This window comes from Oreochromis aureus, linkage group 3 (genome assembly GCF_013358895.1).
Source record: "Oreochromis aureus strain Israel breed Guangdong linkage group 3, ZZ_aureus, whole genome shotgun sequence".
In the NCBI taxonomy this organism is placed as follows: domain Eukaryota; kingdom Metazoa; phylum Chordata; class Actinopteri; order Cichliformes; family Cichlidae; genus Oreochromis; species Oreochromis aureus.
The window spans coordinates 26,410,576-26,435,171 of record NC_052944.1 but is presented as its reverse complement, the minus strand read 5'-3'; the positions used below and the strand labels follow the sequence as shown (position 1 = coordinate 26,435,171).

At 42.6% G+C, this 24,596-nt stretch overlaps 1 protein-coding gene across 4 annotated transcripts; it reads left to right on the top strand.

The window, feature by feature from the left end:
- The first annotated feature begins 36 nt into the window (after positions 1–36).
- acin1b (apoptotic chromatin condensation inducer 1b) lies at positions 37–24,045 on the top strand. 4 transcript variants are annotated; one of them, XM_039609757.1, is made up of 18 exons: positions 37–189; positions 2,853–2,918; positions 2,998–3,109; positions 3,510–3,583; positions 3,835–4,359; positions 4,450–5,133; positions 5,287–5,363; positions 11,339–11,459; positions 16,193–16,238; positions 18,482–18,627; positions 19,057–19,203; positions 19,304–19,490; positions 19,614–19,759; positions 20,507–20,614; positions 20,949–21,056; positions 21,383–21,743; positions 22,484–22,581; positions 22,674–24,045. In XM_039609757.1, exons 1-18 carry the CDS (start codon positions 55–57, stop codon positions 22,992–22,994), a joined length of 3,462 nt encoding a protein of 1,153 aa, XP_039465691.1. In that variant the 5' UTR covers positions 37–54; the 3' UTR covers positions 22,995–24,045. The 4 variants fall into 4 exon arrangements, with proteins under 4 accessions (XP_039465691.1, XP_039465690.1, XP_039465689.1 ...); XM_039609756.1 differs by having other exon boundaries at positions 4,447–5,133; XM_039609755.1 differs by having other exon boundaries at positions 3,835–5,133; positions 19,304–19,484.
- Positions 24,046–24,596: the final 551 nt, after the last annotated feature.

Sequence of the window (24,596 nt, the reverse complement as noted above, 5' to 3'; positions counted from 1 at the left end):
GTGACGCCGAGCAGCAGCCGTAGCGACGGAGTTTAGACAAGCGGAGGGAGCAAAATGGCGGACGAAGATATTACGCTTGATGGAAAACCTCTTCAGTCGCTCCGAGTTGCGGATTTGAAAGCGGCTCTGGAGCAAAGAAACCTCCCAAAAAGCGGACAAAAGAACACCCTTATCAAGCGACTCAAAGGGGTAAGTTTTCTCTCACGTTACGGACGTCTGTGCCGAGTCTGGCCAAGTTCAGCAGGAGGCGAGAGACAGTGGGGGGGTTAACAGTAGAGGCCGTAACGATGTGTGTATGTGTGTGGGCTGTGAAGCGGGAATACATAAATCGCCGTGCACGCGTTATTACTCATAAACAACAGTTTTCCTCTTCGACTGGTTGTAACTGACAGTTCAACCCGACGGCCCGGCTACCGAGTTCGGACTTAATTCGTAACTACTCGCAGAGCACCGTGTTGCACACAGTTGAACTGTGCACCTGTCAAGTCCAGGCCTAAGCTGAGAGTAAGCAAGCCAACAGCCGCACATAGTGTACATGACAGTGCCCGCGCGCGCACTGTGCCTGCGTGTGCGTGCGAGTGTGTATTAGGGTTACTGGGGGCGCGCCTCGTGATGTAAACACATTCCGCGCATAACCAACAGCTATTTCATTCAAATTTTCTTCAACTTATATTTTTGTAAACGCCGTTTTCACCGTTAAAAACCGGGGTCTTCTCCTTCGCTAAAGTGACAATTAAAAAATATGTTACCAATTGATTGGTCTTTTTTTTAAATAATACATTGCTTTATGTATTTATTTTAACCCTAAGATTATAGTGAAGCAGCACCTCTTGATTGCGCGATATAAACTCCCCATAACTGACTCAAACCGTGCGTTAATAGCACGGTATTAAAATAAACTGATATCAACATGCATACAGTAAAACAAAATACGGTGCTGATAAGATTAAAGCAATAGAGTTGCTCTTAAAGTCTCTTTAAGGCTTTGCTGATGGAGAATAATTTTATTGTGATTTACCTATATTCAAAATATTATTCAAAACAATGGTGTGTAGGATGCCTAAAGTTTTTTTATGTGCCTTTCTTGTCAAAGAATTTATTACACACTTACTAGCTACTTTATCAGGTACACCTTACTAGCACCCTGTAGAACCCCACACGTGAGATGGGGTTTCAACAGCGTGAATGAATGTGTTCATATGAAGCGCTTCAGTCAGGGTTCAGAGTTTAGCTTTGCACAGAAAAGCACTGATGGAAAGTGTCATCTCTTCACTTCGAAAAAAGATCTTGGATCTTTTAGGATTTAGGCAATAGAGAATGTATAAAGTTAGAGACTCACGCATGCTTCATTAGTTAGACAGCCCTAGTACTGGGTTGGGCTTCATTTTTGCTTTCAGATCTGTCTTGATTCTTCGTGCCAAAGATTCAACAAGGTGCTGGAAACATTACTCTGGGATTTTGGTCCATATTGACAGGATAAGTTCACACATTTGCTGCATATTTGTCTGCTGCACATCCATAATGGCAATCTCCCATTTCACAAAATCCCAAAGTTATTCTATGGAATTGAAATGTGGTGACAGTGTAGGTCATTTTGAGTACAGTCAACTCAGTGTCATTTTCAAGAAACCGGATTGAGATGATTTGACCTTTTGGACAGGGTGTGTTATCCCTGTGGAAGCAGCCATCACACAATAGATAAACAGTGGTCATAAAGGGATGGACACGAACAGTGACAATATTCAAATATTCTGTAGTGTTTAAACAATGGTCAGCTGGTAATAAAAAGCCCAAAGTGTGTCATAAAATATCCTGCACACCATTACACCTACACCACCAGTCAAAACCATTGTTACAAGCCAGGATGGATCCATGCTTTCACGTTGTTTACAGCAAATTCTTACCCTACCTTGCATATAATGCAACAGAAAGCAAGTCCAATCAGACCAGGAAACATTTTTCTGGTCATCTGTTGTCCTAGTTTGGTAAGACATGTGAATTGTAGCCTCAGTTTCCTGTTCTTAGCTGACAGGAGTGACACCTGGTGTGGTCTTCTGTTGCTGTAGTTCATCTGCTTCAAAGTTAGATATATTATGCGTTTAAGATGCTCTTCTACATACCTCAATTGTAACAAGTGGTTATTTGAGGGAATCGTTGGCTTCCTGTCAGCTTGAAGCATCCTTCTGACCTCTGCTGTCAAAGCATTGCTGCCACTCACTGGATATTTTGTCTTTTCTACACCATTCTCTATAAATTTTAGAGATGATTGTGTGGGAAAATCCCAGCGGTTGAGCAGTTTCTCAAATATTCAGAAAAGTCCCTTCAGCTTGAACAACCATGCTACATTCAAAATCACTTAAATTGCCGTTCTTTCCCATTTTGATGTTCAGTTTAAACTTCAGCAAGTTGTCTTTATCATATCTGCAAGCCTAAATGCTCTGAGTTGTGATTGGCTGATTAGATGTTTGTGACAATGAGTAATTAAACACGTGTACCTAATAAAGTGGCTCAGGAGTGACTATACTTTTTAGTCATAAATTTATTGGATATGATTAACAGACTAGTAAGTTAATATACATGCATTTATATTAATTCTTTGTATATTTCTTAAAGTATCTTACATTGTAGGCACATTTAGTATTATTATTGGGTTTAGGTCTGCCTTTTTAATGTTGTGCACAAAATGCAAACCTATATGCGATATTTAAATATGCAAAAAGTCAACAGGTATAACAAGCGTTATAATTAGAGGAATCAAGATTCTAGTATCTGGTTTACAGTTTTCTTTAATATTCATTCTGGCACTATGTTAACATTTAAATGAATTCCCCTCCCCTCCTCCTTACCTTCAGGCTCTGATGCTGGAGAACCTACAGAAGACATCGTCCTCTCACAGTGGGCTGCAGCCCAACTCTCAGGTAGGAGATTTTAAAATCTGCAGTAGTCTGGTGATGTTTTGACATAATGTCACATTGTTTTAAAAACGCTGTGTTACAGATAGGAGAGGAGATGTGCCAGAACAGCTTTATAAAGCAGTACCTGGCCAAGCAGCAAGAGCTCCTTCGGCAGAGACTGGAGAGAGAGGCCCAGCAGGGGCAAGACGCTGATGGTAAAAGACTCAGACCACAAACACACACGGCCCGTCCTTTGGCTCAGATGAATTGCAAAAACTCCCTGGTGTTCAAACGTCTTTGCCTACCTAACTTCATGTGGTTAAAAATTAAAAATAACATTTAAATAAATGTGTAAAACCTACAGTCAAATGAGCATTTCACACTATGGGAAAAACTAGACTCTAAAGTTGTCTGATTTCACAGCCATTAAGACCAAATTTCTCTAAAAAAATGATCCAAGATTTTATTTCTCTTTTTCGGCACGAGGGAAAAAAATCATTACAAGTTATTGTTAGAAAAGTTTTGCTTGTGTGAGATCCAGTAGGCGTGTCCTGGGAGTATAATTCTCAGACCGGGGTCGACCTTTAACCCCTGCTTCGTACTTCTGTGACTCAGAGAGCCCTGCTGTACCCGAGGAGGATGAAGACCACTCGGAGGACAATGACAGCTCCTCCTATGCCTCTGACAAGGTCAGTACCCTCGAGGAAAACAAAGGATTTTTCCCGTGGAGCAGAAACGGACAGAAGAATCAGATTTTCCACGTTTGTCAACATTCTGTGTACCAAAACAAAAATAATAGCATGGGGCTTTTTGCATGATATAAACTACATTTTTATAATGGTTACAGATTTAATCTGATTAAACTAATGTTTAAAAAAATACATCAGCAGAATTAAGTCATCATGTTTCGTCTCCCACTGACTCAGTTATCTGTGCACAGCCACATCAGGTTCTGGCCAGGCCTGAGGAGAGAGGAGCAGGAGGCTCAGTGACAGGTCATGGCACCACCCTTCATCACCAGGAGGCTCATGACGCTCCAGGAGCTAGGATGCAGCGAGCCACCTTTCACCAAGGACACAAGGAGCCACCAGCACCCTCTCCTCCCCGTGCAGTCGCCTCCCTGTCTGTGCGCGTTCTGGGACAGCCCGACTGTCCCCCAGCAGTACCCCCAGCTCAGGAGAAGGAGGGCACCGCACCGAGTGAGCCAGGATCGGCTCATTCTGTGCTCCACCTGAGCCGATCTGCTGGGGGTTCAGCATCAAGCCATGTCCATGAGGACAGCGATGAAGGTGATGATGGTGATGATGAGAGTGATGATGATGAGGACTGGGGGCCTGGTCCCGGTGGGGCCCGAAAGGGAAGCAGGGGACCTGCCCCATCGCAGCAGATGCCACCCAGTGTCCCATCATCAGCTGGAAGATCCAAACGCAAACTTCAACCTCCGCAGCACATCCCACCTCCACAGGTACACCACACCCCCATGCAGCTGCGCCACCCCACACCTCCTCCCTCTCCACCTCCTAATCTGTTCCCCCTTCCTGACACTCCCAAGCAGAGCCCGCCAGACCCAGATGACCGTGAAGAAGCTGGACGCGGCCAAAGGGTGGCGTCATTCCCACCTTCCAAGGTGCAGAGGCAAGACTCTGACTCAAGTTCTCGTTCCAGCAGTCCCGAACCACGCGTGAAACGCGGGACAGGGCCCCTTTCTCTGCTTGTACACAAGATGGAGTCAGAGGGGGCTGGTATGTCAGGAGAGACTGCACACTCCACTGCTGAGTCTTCCAGTGAATCCCCACAGCCAGGACGGGAGACAAAGATGCAACAAGAGTACAGGAAGATGGAGGAAGAGAGGCAGCTGAAGGAGAGGGAGGACAAGGAGAGACAGCAGGAGCAGGAGAGAGAAAGAAGGAAGGAAGAAGAACAGGAAAGAGAAAAGAAACGCTTAGAAGAAGAGAAGGAACAGGAGAGGAAACGAATGGAGGAGGAGAGGAAACAGCGTGAAAAGGAACGAGAAAAAGAGAAGAAACAACAGGAGGAGGAGGAGAAGAGAAGAGAGGAGAAACGGCTAAAGGAGGAGCAGGAAAAGAGACAGAAGACGGCAGATGAAGACAAGGAGCTGGTGACTAAGGTCCAAGATTCAGGTTCTTCATCAGATTCTGACTCCAAATCAGACTCGTTGTCACGATCATCACAATCGTCCTCCTCTCAGGATAAAACACAACCTGCCAGGAAGCTGAAGGTTAGTAAATAAACCGTTGTGGATATCAGGGAAATAGTTAGAAACCATGCACTATCTGTAGCACCAGAAGAAATGTAACCTTCAGAGTGAAGAGCATTTTGAAGCTGAATCTCTTTTCTCTTTTTATTGTTTTTATTTTGAATCATTTCACAGAAGGTGGACCAAGAAGCTGATGATGAGAAAAAAGCTGACCCGAGTAAAGCGGCAGAGACACGACACCTTTCCAAAAGGTAAGTAACCTTTATTAAAATATATAAAACCTGAACAGCAATCCTAACCCTCACTCTTAAAATGAGTGCTTTACGTTCTTCCATAGCTTCTTTTCTAAGTTTCCTAACATACTTTAACTTTTCAGTTGTTTCAGTTCGCCAGTTAAATGGTTTACAAGACAAGGCGGTTAACACTTGTCCCACCTCTTTATGTTATTAAGCATTGCTAAATATGCATTACAAACACAAAATTTGCTTAATAACCTGTCATACAATAGACAAACACCAGGACTTAATTTGTGGTCCCATTTTTTGATTTCTGTATTCCAGATTTCTGAAAGTGATTTATAAATCACTTTTCAGGAATAACCTCACAGAGTTTGGTAACTAATTCTGGTGATGGATTTACAATGTTGGACAAGCTTATTGGCCACGTGCTCAGGCCTGTGATGGTATATGCAGCAGTTGTGAGGTACCCTCACCAATTAGAAGTTCTTCTTACAACCATTAAAATACAGTTAAAAGCTCTTCATTAAAACACTTGCTCTGATAGTTTTGAGCTGCTTGGGTTGTTTTATACGGCAACAGAACAACTAAATTGAGAAGAAGCTAAAATAAAATTGTCTTCTGGGACATTGTATGCACGCAAACTATTGGATCTTTGGATCTGGCAGATAACTTGGCCTGTGGCTCTCTGCAGCCACTCTCTTCTTCTAGCAGCTATATCTGCAACATCTCACTAATCCCACTAATTCTTGTCAGGTATCTAACATAAAATACAAATCTATTAATAAATTACATTTTATTCTTATATTACTAGCAAGTAGTCTGTAAAATAATTTCATTTGCTTTTTTATGGGGCAGTAAAAGTGATATGTGGGCCCAGTAATAGTCTGATCTTTTGCTCCAGTGACCCAGTGAGGAAAAAGTGTTGTATTAAACACTGGGTCAGGCTTTGTTTATGTTAACTTTAGCCCGCAAGAGGTATACCACATGGTAAGCAACTGTCACTAGAAAATATTCTTAAAAGACAAGTGTTTTGATGTAATTTACAACAACACAAGCTCTGAAAGTTTTAATGAGTCAGTGCCAGCATATGATTCATCTCTACAGAAAAATACACACATCGAACACCTAGCGCAGTATTTCACAGACTTGCAACAGCTGCTGCTCATGTTAAAATCAGAAAATCTTTTGCACCTGGTCAACCCTGTAATCACAACTCTGGTTGTCATATGAGGCTACGATAAAGTATGTCCTGTTTGTGTTTGTGTGTTTGATTTTCTGATAGTTGACGTGAGGTGCTGTACTTGCAGCACGTGATAGCCACTGTACTTTTGGGCTATTGAAAATGTATGAAAACTGTTCATGATTACAATGGCTGAAGAACAGAAACTGAAAAATATAATGTCATTTTTTTGTGTGTCTGTTTATCTCGGCTCACCGAGAGCGATGCAGTCACTGTTTGCAATGTGTCTGCACAGACGATGGGCGATATTATATATACACAGTACTATTATGTTACTGTCAGCAAGGTTTATGATGGCCTGTACAGGAAAGTGGAAACTGAAGGGGAATAGGCCTTTCAGCTTATTTTGCTTTACTATATCTATAACAAGGCTGTAAACCATGCTACCGAAAGGCACTTCTGGTCACACCCAGGGTTAAAACACAGTGTTTATTGCGTAATTGTCATGCAATTATTGCTATATAAAGACTATATTGTTGTAGTAGTTATTCATGCATAAAGATTTCAGAATCATGTGTGATGGTAGGTAAACTGGTGTGCATGTTTGTAATGGCAATCAACTTGAGTTTTATCCCAGTAAACTAGTAGTTTAATTGATAAAGATTATCTTTAAGGCTGCTTGGTGACATAAAGAGCGTTATATGTAATTAATGGGCATGTAATGGCACATATCTAAAAAGTTATTCATTTAAACCTAAACATATTTTAATGGTTTCCTTCTTGTAGCACATAATATGTAGTTTTCTTTTCTGGTGCTGCATTAAAGTTTTAAGTACTTTTTCTTTCGATATGCGCAAGGGTTGGGCGTTAAATTGGGCTTTTATTTTGGAAATCTCAAACCGGAAGGTAGCCGTTACTCTTTCGCGCTAGCCAACATGGCCGTCATGCATGCAATGCATCCCTGATACCGACGCAGTGTATGGCTAATCAGTAATTGAAACATACGAGCAGGATATTTTTTTAAATTTCGCGTTGCCGGTTTCAAGCAGCGCCTGACCGAAATAACATCCAGCGGCACGGTGTCATCTTTTATCCCCGGGGGTTTCCTTTCAAGGCCGGGCATAATGCTGTCCGAAGGCAACAAAAACGGGTAAGAGGGAGCCAGAGGGCGAATCAAGGCTTCAGGTTGCCGTTTGTACTTTCACACCACTTATATAGAAATCTGCCGGGATACGTTATCCGGGTTCGGCGTGTCGTTTTGCGCCGGTAAGCTAGCAGCTCCTGCTCGGCTGATGAATATCATATCATGTGTCCACATTGGCCTGGTTATGAGCGTGTTCGCCCATGTGAAAAGGACCGGGGGTGGGGACGGCGGTGAAAGCCTTTTGTTGGGTGAAGGAGCAAGGGGAGACTTTTTTTTTCGGAGCGGGAAAGTGGTGGTCTCCTTTCTTTGAACATTCCTTGAATTAGCTTTGCACTAAAGGAGATATTGATGAATAAATAATGTCCTCAGATTTCAGGATGTGATGAGAAGTATGTGGACATTGATTTCTCCTCTTCCATCTTTCCTTCTGACCTCGTATTTTTCCTGCCATGCTGGCAGCCAAGATAAAAGACTTTCACCCCCCTCTTGTTTTAGAATATCTCTTTAAAAAGCACACTTATGTTTAATCTCCGCATCCATTTTGCTGCTTAAATGACAGTGAACAATATTTGTATTTTTGGATTTGTGTTGCTGTAGCTGTTAATGATCTCACTGTTGTCAAGGGAGATCATTAAAGCAGACATCTGTTAGCTGTAGAGTCAGTGTGAATGGTCCCTTATGGTGTGATAAAATTCTCCCAGCTGGTACCAGCACTCTCGCTCTCCTCCCCTGGGATCTGACTGTATGTCCAGTTTGATTGGAAACCATGTTTTTGTTCATCTTATGTGATCAGATTGTTAAGTTGGCCCTGAGCTGCTTGCTTTTTTTTTATCAATTTAACATTAACTTGATAAAACGTTATGCTTCAACATTTTACAGATCTTGTTCCTCACCTTTTAACGGGCTTCCTCATTCCTGACTGGTGACATTATTGCAAGACTGTTTGAGTAGCGAGAGAGGGAGCTTTAAATGTGTTACTTGAGAAGAAAAGGCTGCTCATTCTTTCTGTCTGTGGTCATTCGTCTTAAGATCTTAAGCGGGGGTTGTATTTCTTGCTGACATCTGTCTTCCCTTTATAGCCGATGCAGGTGTTCCTCCGGCCTTGCCCACACACCCGTAGACAATGAAACCAACACCTACAGCAAATGTGTAGTCTGTGTGTTGTGTGGAGGAAGGGGAATGCTGTCTTCTTCATGACTGTCCTGCCGGTGACTAATCTCATGAAGAAGAGGTGAAACCGGTTCTGCTGTTGCCCTGGGTAGATTTCAGTACTGAGACTAACATTACAGCCCTTCCTCTAAAAGATGCAGTAAAACTTAACACTGGTTGTCTTACATGTCATGGAGAATGTGCAAAGCTAAGATTTGTCTGTCTTTAACCAAGACTTGTCAGAATGTTTGAGTAAGTATTGTTGGATTAGAGCGAGATTTTAGTCATTGTTGTAACTTTAAAAGACATGGATTTGACTGTGTAGACCCACAGCTAACACATAGCTGAAGGGGTGTCTTTGATGCCTTTTGGTAAAAGTGACTCAGTTTTGTGTGTAAAACCTTCCAAATATCTTGAAAACAAAATGATTTAAAAAAGCTTTTCCTTCATGCATTATATACCTAATACGATCCTGTTCTTCCTACACTGTCCTTCAAACTCGCTTGCTGATTAGTTTAGTGCAGGTCAAGATATCAGAAGGACTTTGGTCGGCCAGATCTATGTAGATGAGGTAGAAGTCGCAAAGAGATTTGTGTAGGTGAACCTGAAGGAGATGACCCTGTGTTTTCTACCACCCCCATCTTCACGTGATCGTTGCCCTTGTGAGATGGGCTTTAGAGTCAAAAATACACCAGTTTTTATTTTTCATTTTATCTCATGTGAATTAGATTTAAAGCTGAACCTATTAAAGTCTTTTTTGCATAGTAATAAATGCTAAATATTTTTAAAGTTAATGATTTTTTTTTGTTAAATAAGTGGTTTTAATACTGACCCACAATCGTATAACCATGATTCATATTTTTGGCATTAACAAACTAATCAGTGAGTCACTGTGTGGATAACAAACAAAAATTAAGGAGTTTCATCCTGTACGCTTTTATAATGATCAAATGAGTATTTTTGGATTAATAGACACACATCACTTTATTCTTAAAAAGATTTAATAGGCAACTTTTATTCTTTTCCTCAATAATTAGTCATCAAACTTGATCTGTGAATTAAAAACATGTAACACATCACATGCACTGCTCATATTTGTTTGTTTCTTTATGGAGGTTATAGCTATTACTGCTGCTTTTCTGCACAGGCTGTTGAATAAATGGCATTAAACTAGTGCCTAAACGTGTTGGAGATTTTCGCGTCTTTAACTCACCATCTTTTTGTTGCTTTCAGGTTTTTTAGAATTGAGAAGCATTTTTCAATGTGTCCTGTTACATATAATGCAAATAAGCATGCAAACAGCAGTGGGTGATGAGCGCGGTGATTAGAGTGAAGGATGCTAGAGGATGTGATTCTCCCACCTACGGGGTGCTGCCTCGCTGCCCGTGGCATCACATGGAGGCAGCGGAGGCGGCTTTTGATAATGCTGGTTGGGGGAGTTGAGGGGGTAGCTAAAAATATAATGATGCCATCTCCTGTTTTTATCTTCATCTGAGATACGAGTAATAAAATATCACAACATGAGAGGAAGCATTTGACTGTGTGAGGTCCGACTCCAATAACCACAGTTCGTGGCTTTTATTGGTTGAGTCAGAGGTGTTTTTATACTTTCTTTCCCCCTACAATGATCCAAATGGATAAGATGAAGACCACACACAGTCTTCTGTGAGGTTATGTCTGAGTATGAGTTAGTCTGAGAAAGGTTTGTGACCCTGGGTGTCAGTTAGCTGGTGAGTTATTTATAGCAGGAGTGACCCAGATCACTGGCCTTCACCACCCTTCCTCTCTTTTCCTACACATTGTTTTTTCTCCTATCATACAAAACCTCACACTGCCCGGGCCTCAACAGCTCAGAAATTAATAGCTCCCTGACTCATTTCTGTCTCAGTTGTCTTTGATTGGAGCCTCAACGCTGGTTATTTTCTATGCCTGTTAAAATGTGGCCATGTGGGACATCCTTCCCCACCAATCAAATAAAAATAATACTGGGAATTTTTTTTTCTTCTCTGTCCTAAGTCTGCACTCTTTATCTTTCAGCTCACTTTGAGTCTTTTTTTTTTAACTGTCATTTATGGTCACAGTAGTTTCTCTCCTCTGCTCTCAGTTTCACCGTGTATGTGTGTGTGAACCCCTCCCCGATCCCAGGAGATTCGCCAGCTGTTTTCACACATGTTGCCAATCTGAGACTTTCTAGACGTTTATGCAAATCTGGATGTGACAACATAAATGTCAGACATTAAGTCTTTTAAAGACACTGTAATCCCTAAACGGTTAATGTGTTAACCTTGTAAAACCCCCTTAATGAAAGCTAAAAGTATGCATTTCATATCCACTGGGGTGGTGTACAGAAACAAAATTTTAAAAAAAAGTCACTGGCTAAATGTGTACGGCTCGGACTGTAAGTTGCCTTTGTGTTTATTATAATTGATTGTGTAATTATGGTCACTGTGAGGGTTTTTTTTCATGGAAATAACCTTTACTCTTATCCTTTCCTCCACTGTTTTCCTCCTGCAGGGAGGTGTCGGAGCCCAGTGCAGCCGCCGTGACAGAGGTGGAACCAGATTCGGAGAGCTCCATGGACCAGCAGCCAGCCTCCGGGGCTGAGCCTGAGAACAGTGAGGGCCGCCATGAGGAGGTAAGGTCACTGGGAGGGTGTAGGAGCCTGGGTCTTTTCCTGTCTCCCACTAACCTGCATCCTCACTCATACACGAGCATGTTTAATTATCAGTGTAATTTAAGGATGGGTTACTCAAAACCAACACACCCCAGTTTCTTTGCAGGCATTAATGTATTTTTCGCCTTTGATTAAATCTGACTTTACAGTGTGTCAATCAGTTAAAGCATCTTAATAGACAAATCACTCAACTGGCTATGTTTTTGCACAAATGTTTAGTGTGAATGACCTGGGGCTGAGTTGGAATTGGGTCCAGGGTTAAATAGGAATCACCTCATCCCTTCCATCTGCTTTTAATTCAACTAATATTTCATAACAAGCTCATTCATGTAGATGATCTCTCACACATGTCCATTGTTTGTCTGGGCCCTGCAAAGGTACATTAAGTGCTAAAAGCTGCTGGAATGAAAGTATTGATGGTTATACTGTGTTTAAATTAGATATCCATGCTGCAGAGGGTGCATGCTTATATATCCATTAGTGTGTGTGGGGGGGTGGGGTGGGGGGTAAATGGCCTTAAACATCTAAAGATCCTGACACACCAAGGTGACAGTGACCCACTTGACATTGCTGTAGTTACTCCCTCAGTTGTGACAAGGGTCTGGTTGGGTCTGCTTTGATCATCACCATCATCAGATGATGGTGAATATGCGGCTGTGTGTGGACATCTACAAGGCCCTAAACTACAATGCATATATCCATCAAGAAAGCACGTGGTGTGTCAGGGTCTTAAGAGGCATCATCACATCAGACAACATTTTTACAAGTATTGCCACCATTATAGTCTAATTATACCACAGAGAATGGTTGGTAGTGCTAACAAAGCTCCCGCTTGTCGGATAAAGCTTTCATCCATCACCCTCAGAACCATTAGAAAGGACAATCATGCATTACACCCCAGCCCATCTAAAGTGCCCGAATTAGATTTTCTGGTGAGCTTCTGTGCAGTTTGAAGTTGTTATCGCTTTTTCAGTGTGAGTGTGTATTTGTGGGTTTTGTTTTCCCCCTTTGGGTTTGCATGAGTAATGGACCCTGACATTGTGTGTAGAGATACATCAGGGCTTGTTTCTGCTGTTTCTTCCACCCTGTTTCTCATCTCCCTTTGTCCTCTTTCTTGCTTTTTTCACGCTGCCTCCCTTTTTGTCTTATTCGCTCTTTCTCTCTCTCTCTCACTGTCTCTCTTCACCTCTTTACATCTTTTGCCTTTGTATCCCATAATGAACACTTCTCTCTCACTATATATATTTATGGTGTGATTGCTGTTTAAAACCCCATTGATTGCTTTGTTATGAAGGTGCCCATGCCTCTTCCATTGCCCCTATTGGTACCTGCTGCGTACTACTACTACTACTACCACCACCAACACCACCAACACCTCCTCCACTCCTCCTCCTACTTCTCCTACAAGTCCTGTCTCGCTATGCCCAAGTGCGTCGCTGGTACCTGAGTTAGGCCCAGAGTCTGCAACCCCATGGCACTGAGTAAAGCGTCAGCCTGCAAGGCCTCCTGTCAGCCAGCAGTAACGGGAGCTTGCATCAGAGCACCACCGACAGCAGCAGCAGCAGCCACAGGGTGTGGAAGCCTGCTCTCTGTTCTGGACTGGACTGTGTACTGTACTGTGTGGTGGTGATGAATGAAGGGTTAGGAGGGAGAGGGTGTCTGATGCTCTATATCCCTCTCCCTAGCCCTTTCTGCCATTTTGAGGATAAACACAGTCTGCAAGTGTTGTCCTCCAAAATCCAGACAAAACTTCAGTTTTCCAGTTTGGTTTTTGATGCTTCCTCTGATCCCACGCTGCCCTCTGCTTGTGGAGTGGAGTAATGACTTTGGACTGAGAACTGTTGCTAATTAATGCTGCTGTCGCCGTTTTGGGTTTTAAGACACTTTCAAATGGAGCAACTAAGACGATCTGCTCATAAGCAACAACCCTTGGACTTTTTTTTCTTCTTTCTTTTGTTTTTGTTGGACAACTTTGTGGATAAGACAAAAATCTATGGATGTGATACATCTGGAAATCTGGTTTTGTAAAGCCAGCGGCTATCATCTGCCTTGACAGTGTGGCACACCTTTCAAATGAGACACAGATTGAGCTAAGATCATGACTGTTTTCCTGAATGGTTCCAGTTTAGTAAAGACACAGAGACTTTTAAAGACATCTGTCCAAGGACAAGTAATCTGACCACAGTGATGCACTTTTTCTGTGGTTGTGTTGATCATCTACACTTGGGCAGGAAGGGTGGATCTGCTCCACAAACTGCTGCCTGTTCTTTCCCTGCAATGAGCACAAGTGTGACTCAGTGGATGTCTCACCATGAGTTTGTGATATCCTCTCTCTACTGTGGACCTCGCAGATGGACTCCTGCGGTTGTTGCTGTTACGTATTTATTTATGTATCCATCTCTTCGCTACACCCACAGCTTGGCCCTGGTATTTTTTTTGCATGGTTTCATGCGAGTGTGTGGGGGGAGTCATGCATGAGCCCTCTGTCTTTGACTACATCCGTGGATTGCAGTTCAACAAAGACTGGATTATTTTTTTTTATTCCTGTTAAGAGACTTGATTCTGATCTTCTGTGCGGTGAGCTTCCAAAACAAGTGTAAGACTCTTTCTGCATACTTGGAAACCTAATGGGTGAAAAAGAGCTGGAAGGCATCACAGACAATCTGGGGTTATCATGTTGAAAATCCCATTTTCTCCCAAATATCCAAGGGGAATGGAGAATATGTAAGCACCAATGAAAATGAAAGACACTAGCCTCAAGCTGCATTTTTCTTAACAAAAGACTCATCAGATGTACGTCAAAGATCCTGGACTCTAACACAGTAAACCTACACAGAGTCCACAGAGACGCTCTGAAACCTCTGCCACCCCCCTCAAAAAGACTGAATCGTGACTGTGTGACCAGCAGTCAGTCAAGAAAAGTCCTCCCCAGAAAAAAAGTCCAATCTGGTGATCAGTTCCTGCCTGGTGGCTAATCTGCACTCTCAAATCGAGCCCTGCCCTCACTTCTCTGCCTTCTCTGATTGGATCCTTGTTGCCTAGATACAGTGCACACTGTCGTGAGGTTGGGCCAGTAAGGAATCAGGTGTTAAATGGTACCAGGAAATGACTTGTCATTATACCTCTATTTAAAAATGTGTAAATATTTGACAGGAGTTAGTGTATAAAATATTTTTTTCCTCCTCTTGTAATTTAGTCCAAAATTTTGGACTGCAGTTCAATTTGATATATTTACATCAAGCCAAGAGTGCTCTGTATACATTTAAACACAGACTTTGGATCTGCAATAGCCTTTTGTTAATATGATGCATTCTTTAAGGTGAATTACAACTGCAGTATTGATAGTTCTGCTACAGATTAGTAAGTCTTCAGCACTCGGTTTTCCACCTCTGCTCATTAGCACTAATATTTAATACCATCATTCAATTACACCACTTGACTCAGCTACACACCATTACCTTAATGCTTATCGAGTGCATTAGCAGCATCAGTACCCTGTGAATGCAGAATAATAGTTACTCTGAACTCTGTGTTAGACTGTATTCAGAAAAAGCCACACAAGTTCAAACCATTCAAATTTGCAGCCACAAGAGGGCAAACAAAATATACCCTTATGTAAATACATAAGGGTAAATACATTAAATACATTTGGGGTTTTTTGTTTTTGTTTACCTGCACACTGCAAAGTATCTAGAGATAATTAAGTAATATAGTGCTGTCAAAAAACACAGAGCAGTCATGTTTCCCTCAGCACAAAATGGAATTAATGAAACTGTCAGGAAGCCACAAGCCATTCCATACGGCTTATTTAGGAAGCAAAGGTCCTGCACTTCCTGCCACCGACTGATCAAAACCTGAAACTTGGCCAAACTCTTTTAAATCTAAAACAGTGATTTGAATGTGTTCGCTCTGTCAGGACCATAGTTGGGTTTGTGTGGAAAATTTGCAATCCTATCAGCTGTAATCATTATGAAACGTATGTGTGGCGTGTTTCTTATTGTAATAATCTACTGTTACTGTTAGGTATTTTTACATATGTAAAACATGCTGAAACGCTTACAAGAACTAAAGAATTTTGCATATAGTAAGCTAGTAAACATTATGACTTTACATACTTTTACATTCACTTATTATCGCTGCTAAAGTAAGGTGAGCTCTCTCTCATCAATTCAGCAGTAGTGTGTGTAAAGTTAGGAAGCCTCTAAAGAGCCACCTTCACAACTTTGCCACAGTATGTGGTGTTGTCACCAAGTTTTTTTGGTGTCTGAAGAATTGTTTTAGTTTACTAAGACTTAATTGTGATTTTAGTCTGCAGATAGACACCATCTTGCAGCCCTACTTGTGTCCCAATACTGATCATGTAGTTGCTTTGCTCTTAAAGTCCGTATTGCTGTCAAATGCATGTAGAAGTGAAGAAGCATAAGGATTTATCTCAGCGGCTCTGAGCAGAGGTGGATTGCAGAAATGTGTCTGGAGCCTCTTGGTATGAACCAGAGATCTCTTATTTTTAATGTAATACAATTAGAGCCTCCGGGCTTCTGTTACTTTAACCCCCGTCCCCCCACCCCTCCTCCACTTTTCCTGTTTCACCTCCTCTCTGTTGATGCCTGTTTGGGTCTAGACTCCCGGTTCTCATCTCACCCCACACCCCTGGGGTTTCTGTATGTTCTCTTTCTGTCTCTCTCTCTTTCCAGAGCACCACCCCTAAGGCTTTTGCTGCTCGCAAGATATCCCTGACCAGTAAGTATACCAGTTCTATTGTTTTCCCTGGAATCCTGGATCAGAAACCTTACCCATGTTACAGAATACATGACGATAGATTCAGCAGGATTTAAAGTGAAAGATTAGACACTTTTTTTAGCGGTGTACTTGCATGAGCAAGAAGGCAAAAGTAAACTCTGTGTAATAACATCTAATCAAGGAAAACACTACAGTACACAAGTTTCCTTTTTTATTTCAACATATTATCTGGTTATTCTTGGACTCGACTAGCATAGCTCCTTGGATTTATCCTACACAGCACTTCTGTTTATCCACTTTCAAACTGATGGGAACTTCTTCCAATTGGCTGCCCCTCACCTGGCCTCCTCAGTCAATCAAAACTTTATTTTTATAGGAATTTTCATACATTAAAGATGCACCTCAAAGTGCTGTACACATTAAAAGCAGAAAATAAACTGAAATACACACAGACACCACCTCTGCACTCTCTCAACACCCCTCCTACACACCCACATCTACACATTACACCCACCTATCATGCAGAGAAGAAAAAAATAAGTAAAAGGTAAATATAAAGTATAACAAAATAGTACAATGAAAATATAAATAAATGAAAAGTAAAATAAATAAAACTGACACAAAAACCTTAACCAGCTGTGCTAAAAAAGGAAGGTCTTGAGTTTTGTATGAAACATCTCAACAGTTTCAGCAGCCTTCAGGTCTTCAGGTAGACTGTTCCATAAACCTGGAGCATAATAACTAAAAGATGCCTCTCTGTGAGTCTTGGTTCTAATTTTAGTGACAGTCTCCTAGCAGAGGACCTGAGGGCTCTGGAGAGTTTGTAGTGTAAAATTAAATCAGGAAGATAAGAGAGTCTTAAAAACCCGTTAAAGGATCTTTAAATCTTCTGGCTAAACCTGGTGATTGTGAACACCACTACTTCATCATGCAGGTGTGGACATTAAAAAAAAAACAAAAAACAAAACTAACCCTACTTGGAAACGCAGTTCCTCGCGTGTTTGAGCATGACTGTCGTCCTGAATGTGAGTGTGCGCTGATTACTAAGACTGTGTCGGATATTACTCTCATAGCCTGCTTATTATGGGACCTAAAAGCAGTCTTAGTCTTTCCATCAGAAGATGGATTTTTTTTTTTTTTTAAATGTGCATGTGAAAAATGTGTCAGATGTCAGCAGATAAAGATCCTGCCAGGAAATACAGAAGGAAACGTGGTACATATAGCGTTGTGCTATCACCAAACTATTATACAGTATCTCCCTGCACTGTTGGTTATATGTAGTAGCTTGTAATAAGGGCCAAAACAACTGTCCAACACCCCAGATTTAGTCCATACCAGAAAAAAACCCCCACCACACTTGATCACTTGATTGCGATTGGATCATACACCAAAAATAAATTTAGTTGTCAACTGTTTCCACGTCACTTGTTACATGAACAAACTTTAAATACTACAGCTTTAGATTGAGGAAATCTGCACTGACGTCAGTAGGAAAAACATAGAAGTCTACGTTTACCTCAGTGACTCAAACTTTGACCATATTTGAAATGAAGAGCTGATGAAACCCTGTTATATCTTGGAGATGAGACAGCTGCTCCTCTGACTGCAGTGTGTGCTGTATGAATTTAGTCTCTGTTGCATCGTAGCGTTGATGGTATTAAAACAAAATGACATCCTTTGTTTTCCGTTCACACCTAATAGCTCTGGTAGCAGCACGATGATTCAGAAATGATAATGAAACGAAATGGTGTGCTAGTTTGACTCAGAGCGGGTTTAAAAAAAAATTACTCACTGGTCTCTCCAATTTCAACACGCTGCAGCAGGAATACTGTCCATGCTTGTTGCCTCAGAAGTGCACTTCACCTTTATCCACTACAGGATTCCTAGTTCTCCTCTTTAAAAAGTGCTGCCTGTTAGCTCCATGCTAGGAGAAAGCAGGTGTGCAGAGACTTTCTAGCAGACTCTCTGTGGAAGCAAGCCAAAACAAAAGTGGTCCAGTATTAGAAGATTGTTAAGGAAATTGTTTAATCTCTCAATTACATTTCTGAATTTTGTCCTAAATTACTTACTGCCACCATTGCCAAAACAATTTGGGTAAAAGCATTTGGGTAATCACTGCTGCTTTAAGGCTGTGAGCTTGCAGTAACTTGTCAGTGAAATCCTTTTCACCAGAAGCCAAATCGCTCACTTTCATGATGATAAATTACTTTTTCTTTTTTTTTTCTCCCCCCCAACTCCTGCAGGCAGTAAGACTTCTCCCGCCACCACAGACGGAGGAGCAGGAGAGACTGAGACGGGAACCGCAGCGGGGAGAAAGAGGCGATGGGGCTCCAGCACGGCCGTCACTGCTAAGAAGCCCTCCATCAGCATTACAACGGACTCCCTGAAGGTACCAACACAGCACAGGGATGAGCACCTGGCATCCAACAGATAGTAGAGAAGTGAAGGTTATAAAAGGTGTAGTAAGAAGAAAGAACACTTTTATTTTTTAGAAGTTTCTGATTGAAGTGAAGCGCTTTTTTTCTGGCTCCGGATCAAAATTTACATGATCATTCTTGTTCAAAGTGAAGACACACCCAGCATTTCTGACATTGTGATGACTTATTTTAGGAAGATTTTCCGTTTTAAATTGGAAAGAGTGATTTATTATGAGGTGTTCTTATTGTTTTGATTTGGTTGAAGTGTCATATTATCAAACAATTGTGTAAGGAAATGGAAAATTTGGAAATTTGATTAGAATGTGTAAGAAGCTGACAGATGTTCCCACATTAACATATTTCTTTCTCTCTTTTCTCCTGTCCACATCTCTACGCTTCAGTCTTTGATCCCAGACATCAAAGTGAGCCAGGAGGCAGTCGTGGAGCTTCACCCAGAGGAGCTGCAGTTGTCTGGTGATGAGGAGAACCCGGATGCCAGCAGGAGCGACCCGGACAAAGGCCTCAAGATCCGGCGCACCGTCACACAGGTAAGGGAAAGCCTGTAGGTGGCGTTGAGTGAAATACTTTGGAAACTAGAAGGCTTCTCTTCATGTTCCTGTTTTGTTTTGGGGTTTTTTTCCTCTCCAGGTTGTCCCAGGTAGCAGCCAGGAAAATGGACAGACAAAGGAAGAAGAAGAAGAAGAAGAGGTGGAGAAAATGGAGACAGAGAAACCACGCCGGACTTCCAGAGACAACAGGAAGAGCAGTCTTTCCGAGGATGCCCCAGAAACACAGACGTCTGTCAGCCTCGACGGGGAGGCGAAGAAAGGTGAAAGTTTGTGGATTCTTAATTGCTATAATTAATTGCTACCTCCAGCTTTCCGTCATGCCTGTGGCAACATTCCAGTGATTCCCTCTCACTCTTCCTGGCTCTTTCTCTTTTTTTTTTCTCCCACAGTTACCCCCAGCGACAGCCTGGTGCGTCGCTCCATAAGTCAGCAGAAGTCCGGTGTGTCCGTCACGATCGACGATCCCGTCCGCACAGCCAGGCAGCCCTCACCACCTCGTGGAAAAGTGTCAAACATCATCCATGTGACAAACCTGGTGGGTTTGTAACTCACTGTGTTACCACACACACACACACACACACACCCCCCTCCCCAAGTCTGTAAAATTCCCCTCTTAATCATGTGTGTTTATACCAGGTTCAAGAGTTAAACTTTTGTACAGTTTTCCATGAATGGGATATATTGTATTGATGCCAGTGGTAATCACATGATCATCACCATCGTTCCCATAATTACAGACGGGAATGCTTACCCAGGTGTTACGGTTGTAGTCAGGCATCAGCTTAAGTCAGGGGCACAGAGCATGACTAAACAGACTGTGACAAGACTAGACATTACACATTTAATCACTGCCATTTGGAGATTTTTGTTGCTTGCGTCATATGTGGGTTATACGTTGGTCACCAGGGCTCACTAATCTCAGATGGTCTTACACTTTAGAAACACAGGAGCTGACGGTGCAAGCAGATGTCAAACCTAGAAATGGCCGTCTTTGATCCTCAAGTGGGGAAAAATATGCTATTTGGCCTGATGGTGGCACTAGAGGAGAACGTTACCCAAATTCAAAAGGGTTATTGTCTGAGCTGTGACCTTAGGGCATGCCCCTGTTTAATATGCTGCAGCTTTAATCTGTAATACAGCTGAAAGTGGTGAAAATACAGAGTACATTTCATAAAATGATTTAAAAAATAATAAATTGGTAGGGTTTTCTTTACCAGACCGTCATCATATGATGTCTTCCAGTCTGACTCTTTTTTTTTTTTTTTTTTTTTTTGTCCAACAGGTGCGACCTTTCACCCTGGGCCAGCTGAAGGAGCTGCTGAACCGTACAGGGAGCATGGTGGAAGAGGGCTTTTGGATCGACAAGATAAAGTCTCACTGCTATGTCACAGTACGTACTGCCAAATGAACCGTTTCACTGCATCAGGAGTGGATGCATGAGGTTAACAAGCTACATGTGGAATTATACAGGGCTCAGTTTAGTCTGCTGGCTCAGTTTCTAAAGTATATTGTTTCCTAATGAGCATCTGACAAACGGCTCGAGAATGTTTTTGCAAATATATGTTAGAAAATTCAACAAGGAGCATTTGCATAATATTTTTGACCTCTGCATTCTCATCCATCTGCTTCCATCTGTTTGTGCTGCTGCCTGTTTTCACAGCTTGTGTTGGCCGAGATGTGATTGCGCTGTTTTCTCTCTGTTTCCTTTCCTCCTACCCTTGTAGTACGCTACAACAGACGAGGCTGTCGCCACCAGAGCTGCCCTCCACGGAGTCAAGTGGCCTACGAGCAATCCCAAGGTCCTCAGCGTGGACTTCTGTGAGCAGACTGAGGTAATAACAAGCCAGAAATGCCACAAATACACACAAAACTTGAAGACTTCACAGTGGGTGGTGGCGAGGACAGTCAAGCCTTAACATGGTTTGAGCACATTTTATTATAATGGATCATTTTTCTGCTACTTTTAATGTACTGAGGAAAAATAGGGCTTCATTATTACCTCTTCTTTAACTTCTAGTGAGTAGAAATAACTTCACTGGTTGCAGTCTAATATTGAGGTTTTTTTAAATAAACCTATAAATGCACCTTTGTGTGCATTTAATAATCTCTCCACAGCTACTCTTTAACCTGCCTGCTTATCTTTTATCTTTTCAAACAGCTGGACTTTCACAAAGGTGTCCTGAAGCCAGACAAAGAGGAGGATCCTGTTCCCCAGCCTGCTGCCCCACCGACCCGGCTGCCCCCTCTGATGCCTGAGCGAGACAGAGAACGAGACAGGGACAGAGATAGGGAACGTGAGCGCGAACGCGAGCGGGACAGAGGTGTACGGGATCTGTGGGCAGAGCGAGAAAGGGAGATGCAGCGCAGAGAAAGGGCGCGAGGCGAGCGGGAATGGGACCGGGATAAGGTGCGGGAATTTGCACGGCCGGGAGAGGACGGACGACGATCTAGATCCAGAGACAGAGACAGGAAGAGGAGAGAGAGGGCCAAGAGCAAGGAGAGGAAGACTGATAAGAAGGGTAAGACAACTCTCTAATAGAGTGGTATCACAGTGGGGGAGGGGGTTAATCTGGGGAGAAGAACCCTGAATACACCTTACTGAAACAGACGGTAATGATTTATTAATCAACATGGAAAGATTCCCATTTTGGGGATGAAATGTGCTTCATGTATTTAAAAAGAAGCAGAGTGATCTGTGAGCTGACTCAAAGGATCCGAGGCTTTTGAGAAATTGGCTCATTAACGCTTCAGAGTCCATCTGCTCCCTGCATTCCTGCTGCATTTGGCTCGCTCCTGTAAATATCTGACCACCAGAGATTAACAATAACTATTGATTAAAAACAGAGTGATGTATAAACACAGATAGTGAAGAAGAAACACAGTGCATCATGGGAAATTGCCGCTTTATGAAAAAAGGAAAGTTTTAAGCCAAATCTTGACATTAGAGATGGTGTGTTTCCTGAATCCAAACTGGGAGCTGGTTCCACAGAAGAGGGACCTGAAAGCTGAAGGCTCTGCCTCCCATTCTACTTTTAATCAAATCTGAAGGTGCACAATTTGGCAGAGTAACTAAGATTTTGTTCCCAGTGAGCTCTTTACTCATATGAAATACCCAAAGTTGATAAACACAAGCAACCCCACATCCCCCAACTGTGCAGCAGTGTTTGCTGTGTGGTCTGTGAGTCACAACTTTAATCATATGTATATTTGCACTCAGGTTTCCATGTGTAACAGCCTGTTTCTGTTTCCTCACTGACAGAGAAGGCAGATGAACCTCCAGCCAAACTGTTAGACGACTTGTTCCTCAAGACCAAAACAGCTCCGTGTATATACTGGCTTCCCCTCACCGAGGAGCAGGTTGGGCCTTCACATGTTGACATTTAGTGTCGAGTGACTGGTGTGGTTGTACCTGTACCTGAACAGTGCTCTGTGTTTGTGCCCCCTCTCAGGTGGCGCAGAGGCTTTTGGATCGCACAGAGCGACAAAAGGAGCGCGAGCGAAGGCATAAGGAACTGCAAGAGGAGGAGAAGAAACGCGAGGAGGAGAAGGAAAGGCTGAAGGGCCGGGAGAAGGATGGCAGCGTGGCAACAAGCGGCGGAGCAGCCGGGCGAGGCGCTGACGGAGACAGAGAGCGGGGCCGAGACCGAGATCGAGACCGTGAGGGGGACAAGAAGAGGGACGGCAGCCACCGACCCCGACGACCTTCGCCGGGCACTGCTAGTGGACGCCGGTCTCGTAGTCGGAGCAACCCAAGGGACAGGCGCCGCTGAGGGATGGACGGAGGCTGCAGGGAAAGCTGGAGAGGGAAGCAGAGTAGCTGAGGACGCAGCAGGCTGGCACTGGCAGGGGTGTTTCGGTGTCTGCTCCTCCCCTACCTGCCCCCACTGCGCTTGAATTCGTCCACTATGACGCCAGCGTTGTCTTCCACACACTTCTGCCACCCACCCTACTCCCCATCTTTTTAACAAATTCCTTTGCAGAAACGTGACGGTTCATCCCGCTCCCCTCCTCCTCCTCCTCAGTTCTCTTTCCGTCTTCCAGCAGAACACCGGCTCCTTCCTCCTGTAGAGAGCAGCGTTTCCTCCTCGTCTCTGTTTCAGTGCTGTCGGTTCCCCTTTGGTTGAAGAAAAGAAGAAGGGCGGTTGTTTTCTGGCTCGTCTCTTCATTTTTTTGTCCCACTGAGGTTTTGGGAGCCCGCCTCTTTATTTTAGTTCTGCGGGTGCACAGTTCCTTCCTCCTCAGCCCTGTAATAAAACCAGTCCAAAATAGATCCCTGACCTTCACATATTTTCTAGGATCAGTTTTAATGTTCTCCTCTTCAGCACAAACATTTTTCTTTCTCTTTGTTTTGTTGTTGTTTTTTTTTAATGTACCTTTATGGGCGACCTTTGTTGATATAAGTTAATTTTGTTTTATTGGAAATTTGATGAATCATGTTTATTTCTTCAGCCTTTGAAGGCTTGTTGTGCGAGTGACGTCTCGACACTGCGGCAGTAGTGTTAGAAAGAGATGTGGCATTATGCCTAACTTTGTCCTTTAGTGGGATGAGGAGAGGATATGAAATACTCCAACGATTACGGGAAGCTGACCTTCCCTGCACTGATGTCTATTTGAAAACGCCTCCTCTGATCCTTCAATCTTATATTTAAGAGGAGGTGAAAATAAAAAATCTTTATCTTCTAATAGAGTAATGGTTAGAATTTTTAAATTTTCTTTTTTTAGTTTAAAACTGATTTTGTTGCTTTTTTCTCCTCCTACAAGTGCTGAATGTACCGAGAATTTAAAAAAAATATGAATAAACTTTAATTGGTTATCACATTGCCTGCTTGGATGTTTTTGTTTACATGCATTTCTTATCTGGAGTAGCTTTGCATGATTCACAGTTAAAAATAATCCTTATTTAATCTCATAGTGAACCACTCTGTTCACCCAGACTTAAACTCCTTTAGCTCCCTTCTATTCTAATGATTGGTTGCCTCTTGCAAACAAGATGTGATCAGTAGCAGGTGGGTGGGGCTTCTGTGCTGAGATGACCATATTTGGAAGATCCCCTCTTGCTGACATTCATAATTAAGAGCAGCCTGAAGCCAGGGTTTTTGGTTCATGGAGATTTTTCTTTTTCTTGAATATAATCATGACTTCATTACTTGAACATTTTGGTCATGTCATAAGACTGAGGTGATGATCAGTGAGCAGTAGTGTGGCTTCATACTGAAAAAGGGCTATACAGATGTGATATTTGCTTTGAGAGGTCAGGCAGGAGTCTCTGTGGACTCTTAACTGCAGATGACATTGTAATTGTACAGGTTTACACCTGTAGAGGGAGTGAAAGGTGGATGAGTTAAAATACCTGGAGTCAATCGTCCAAAGCT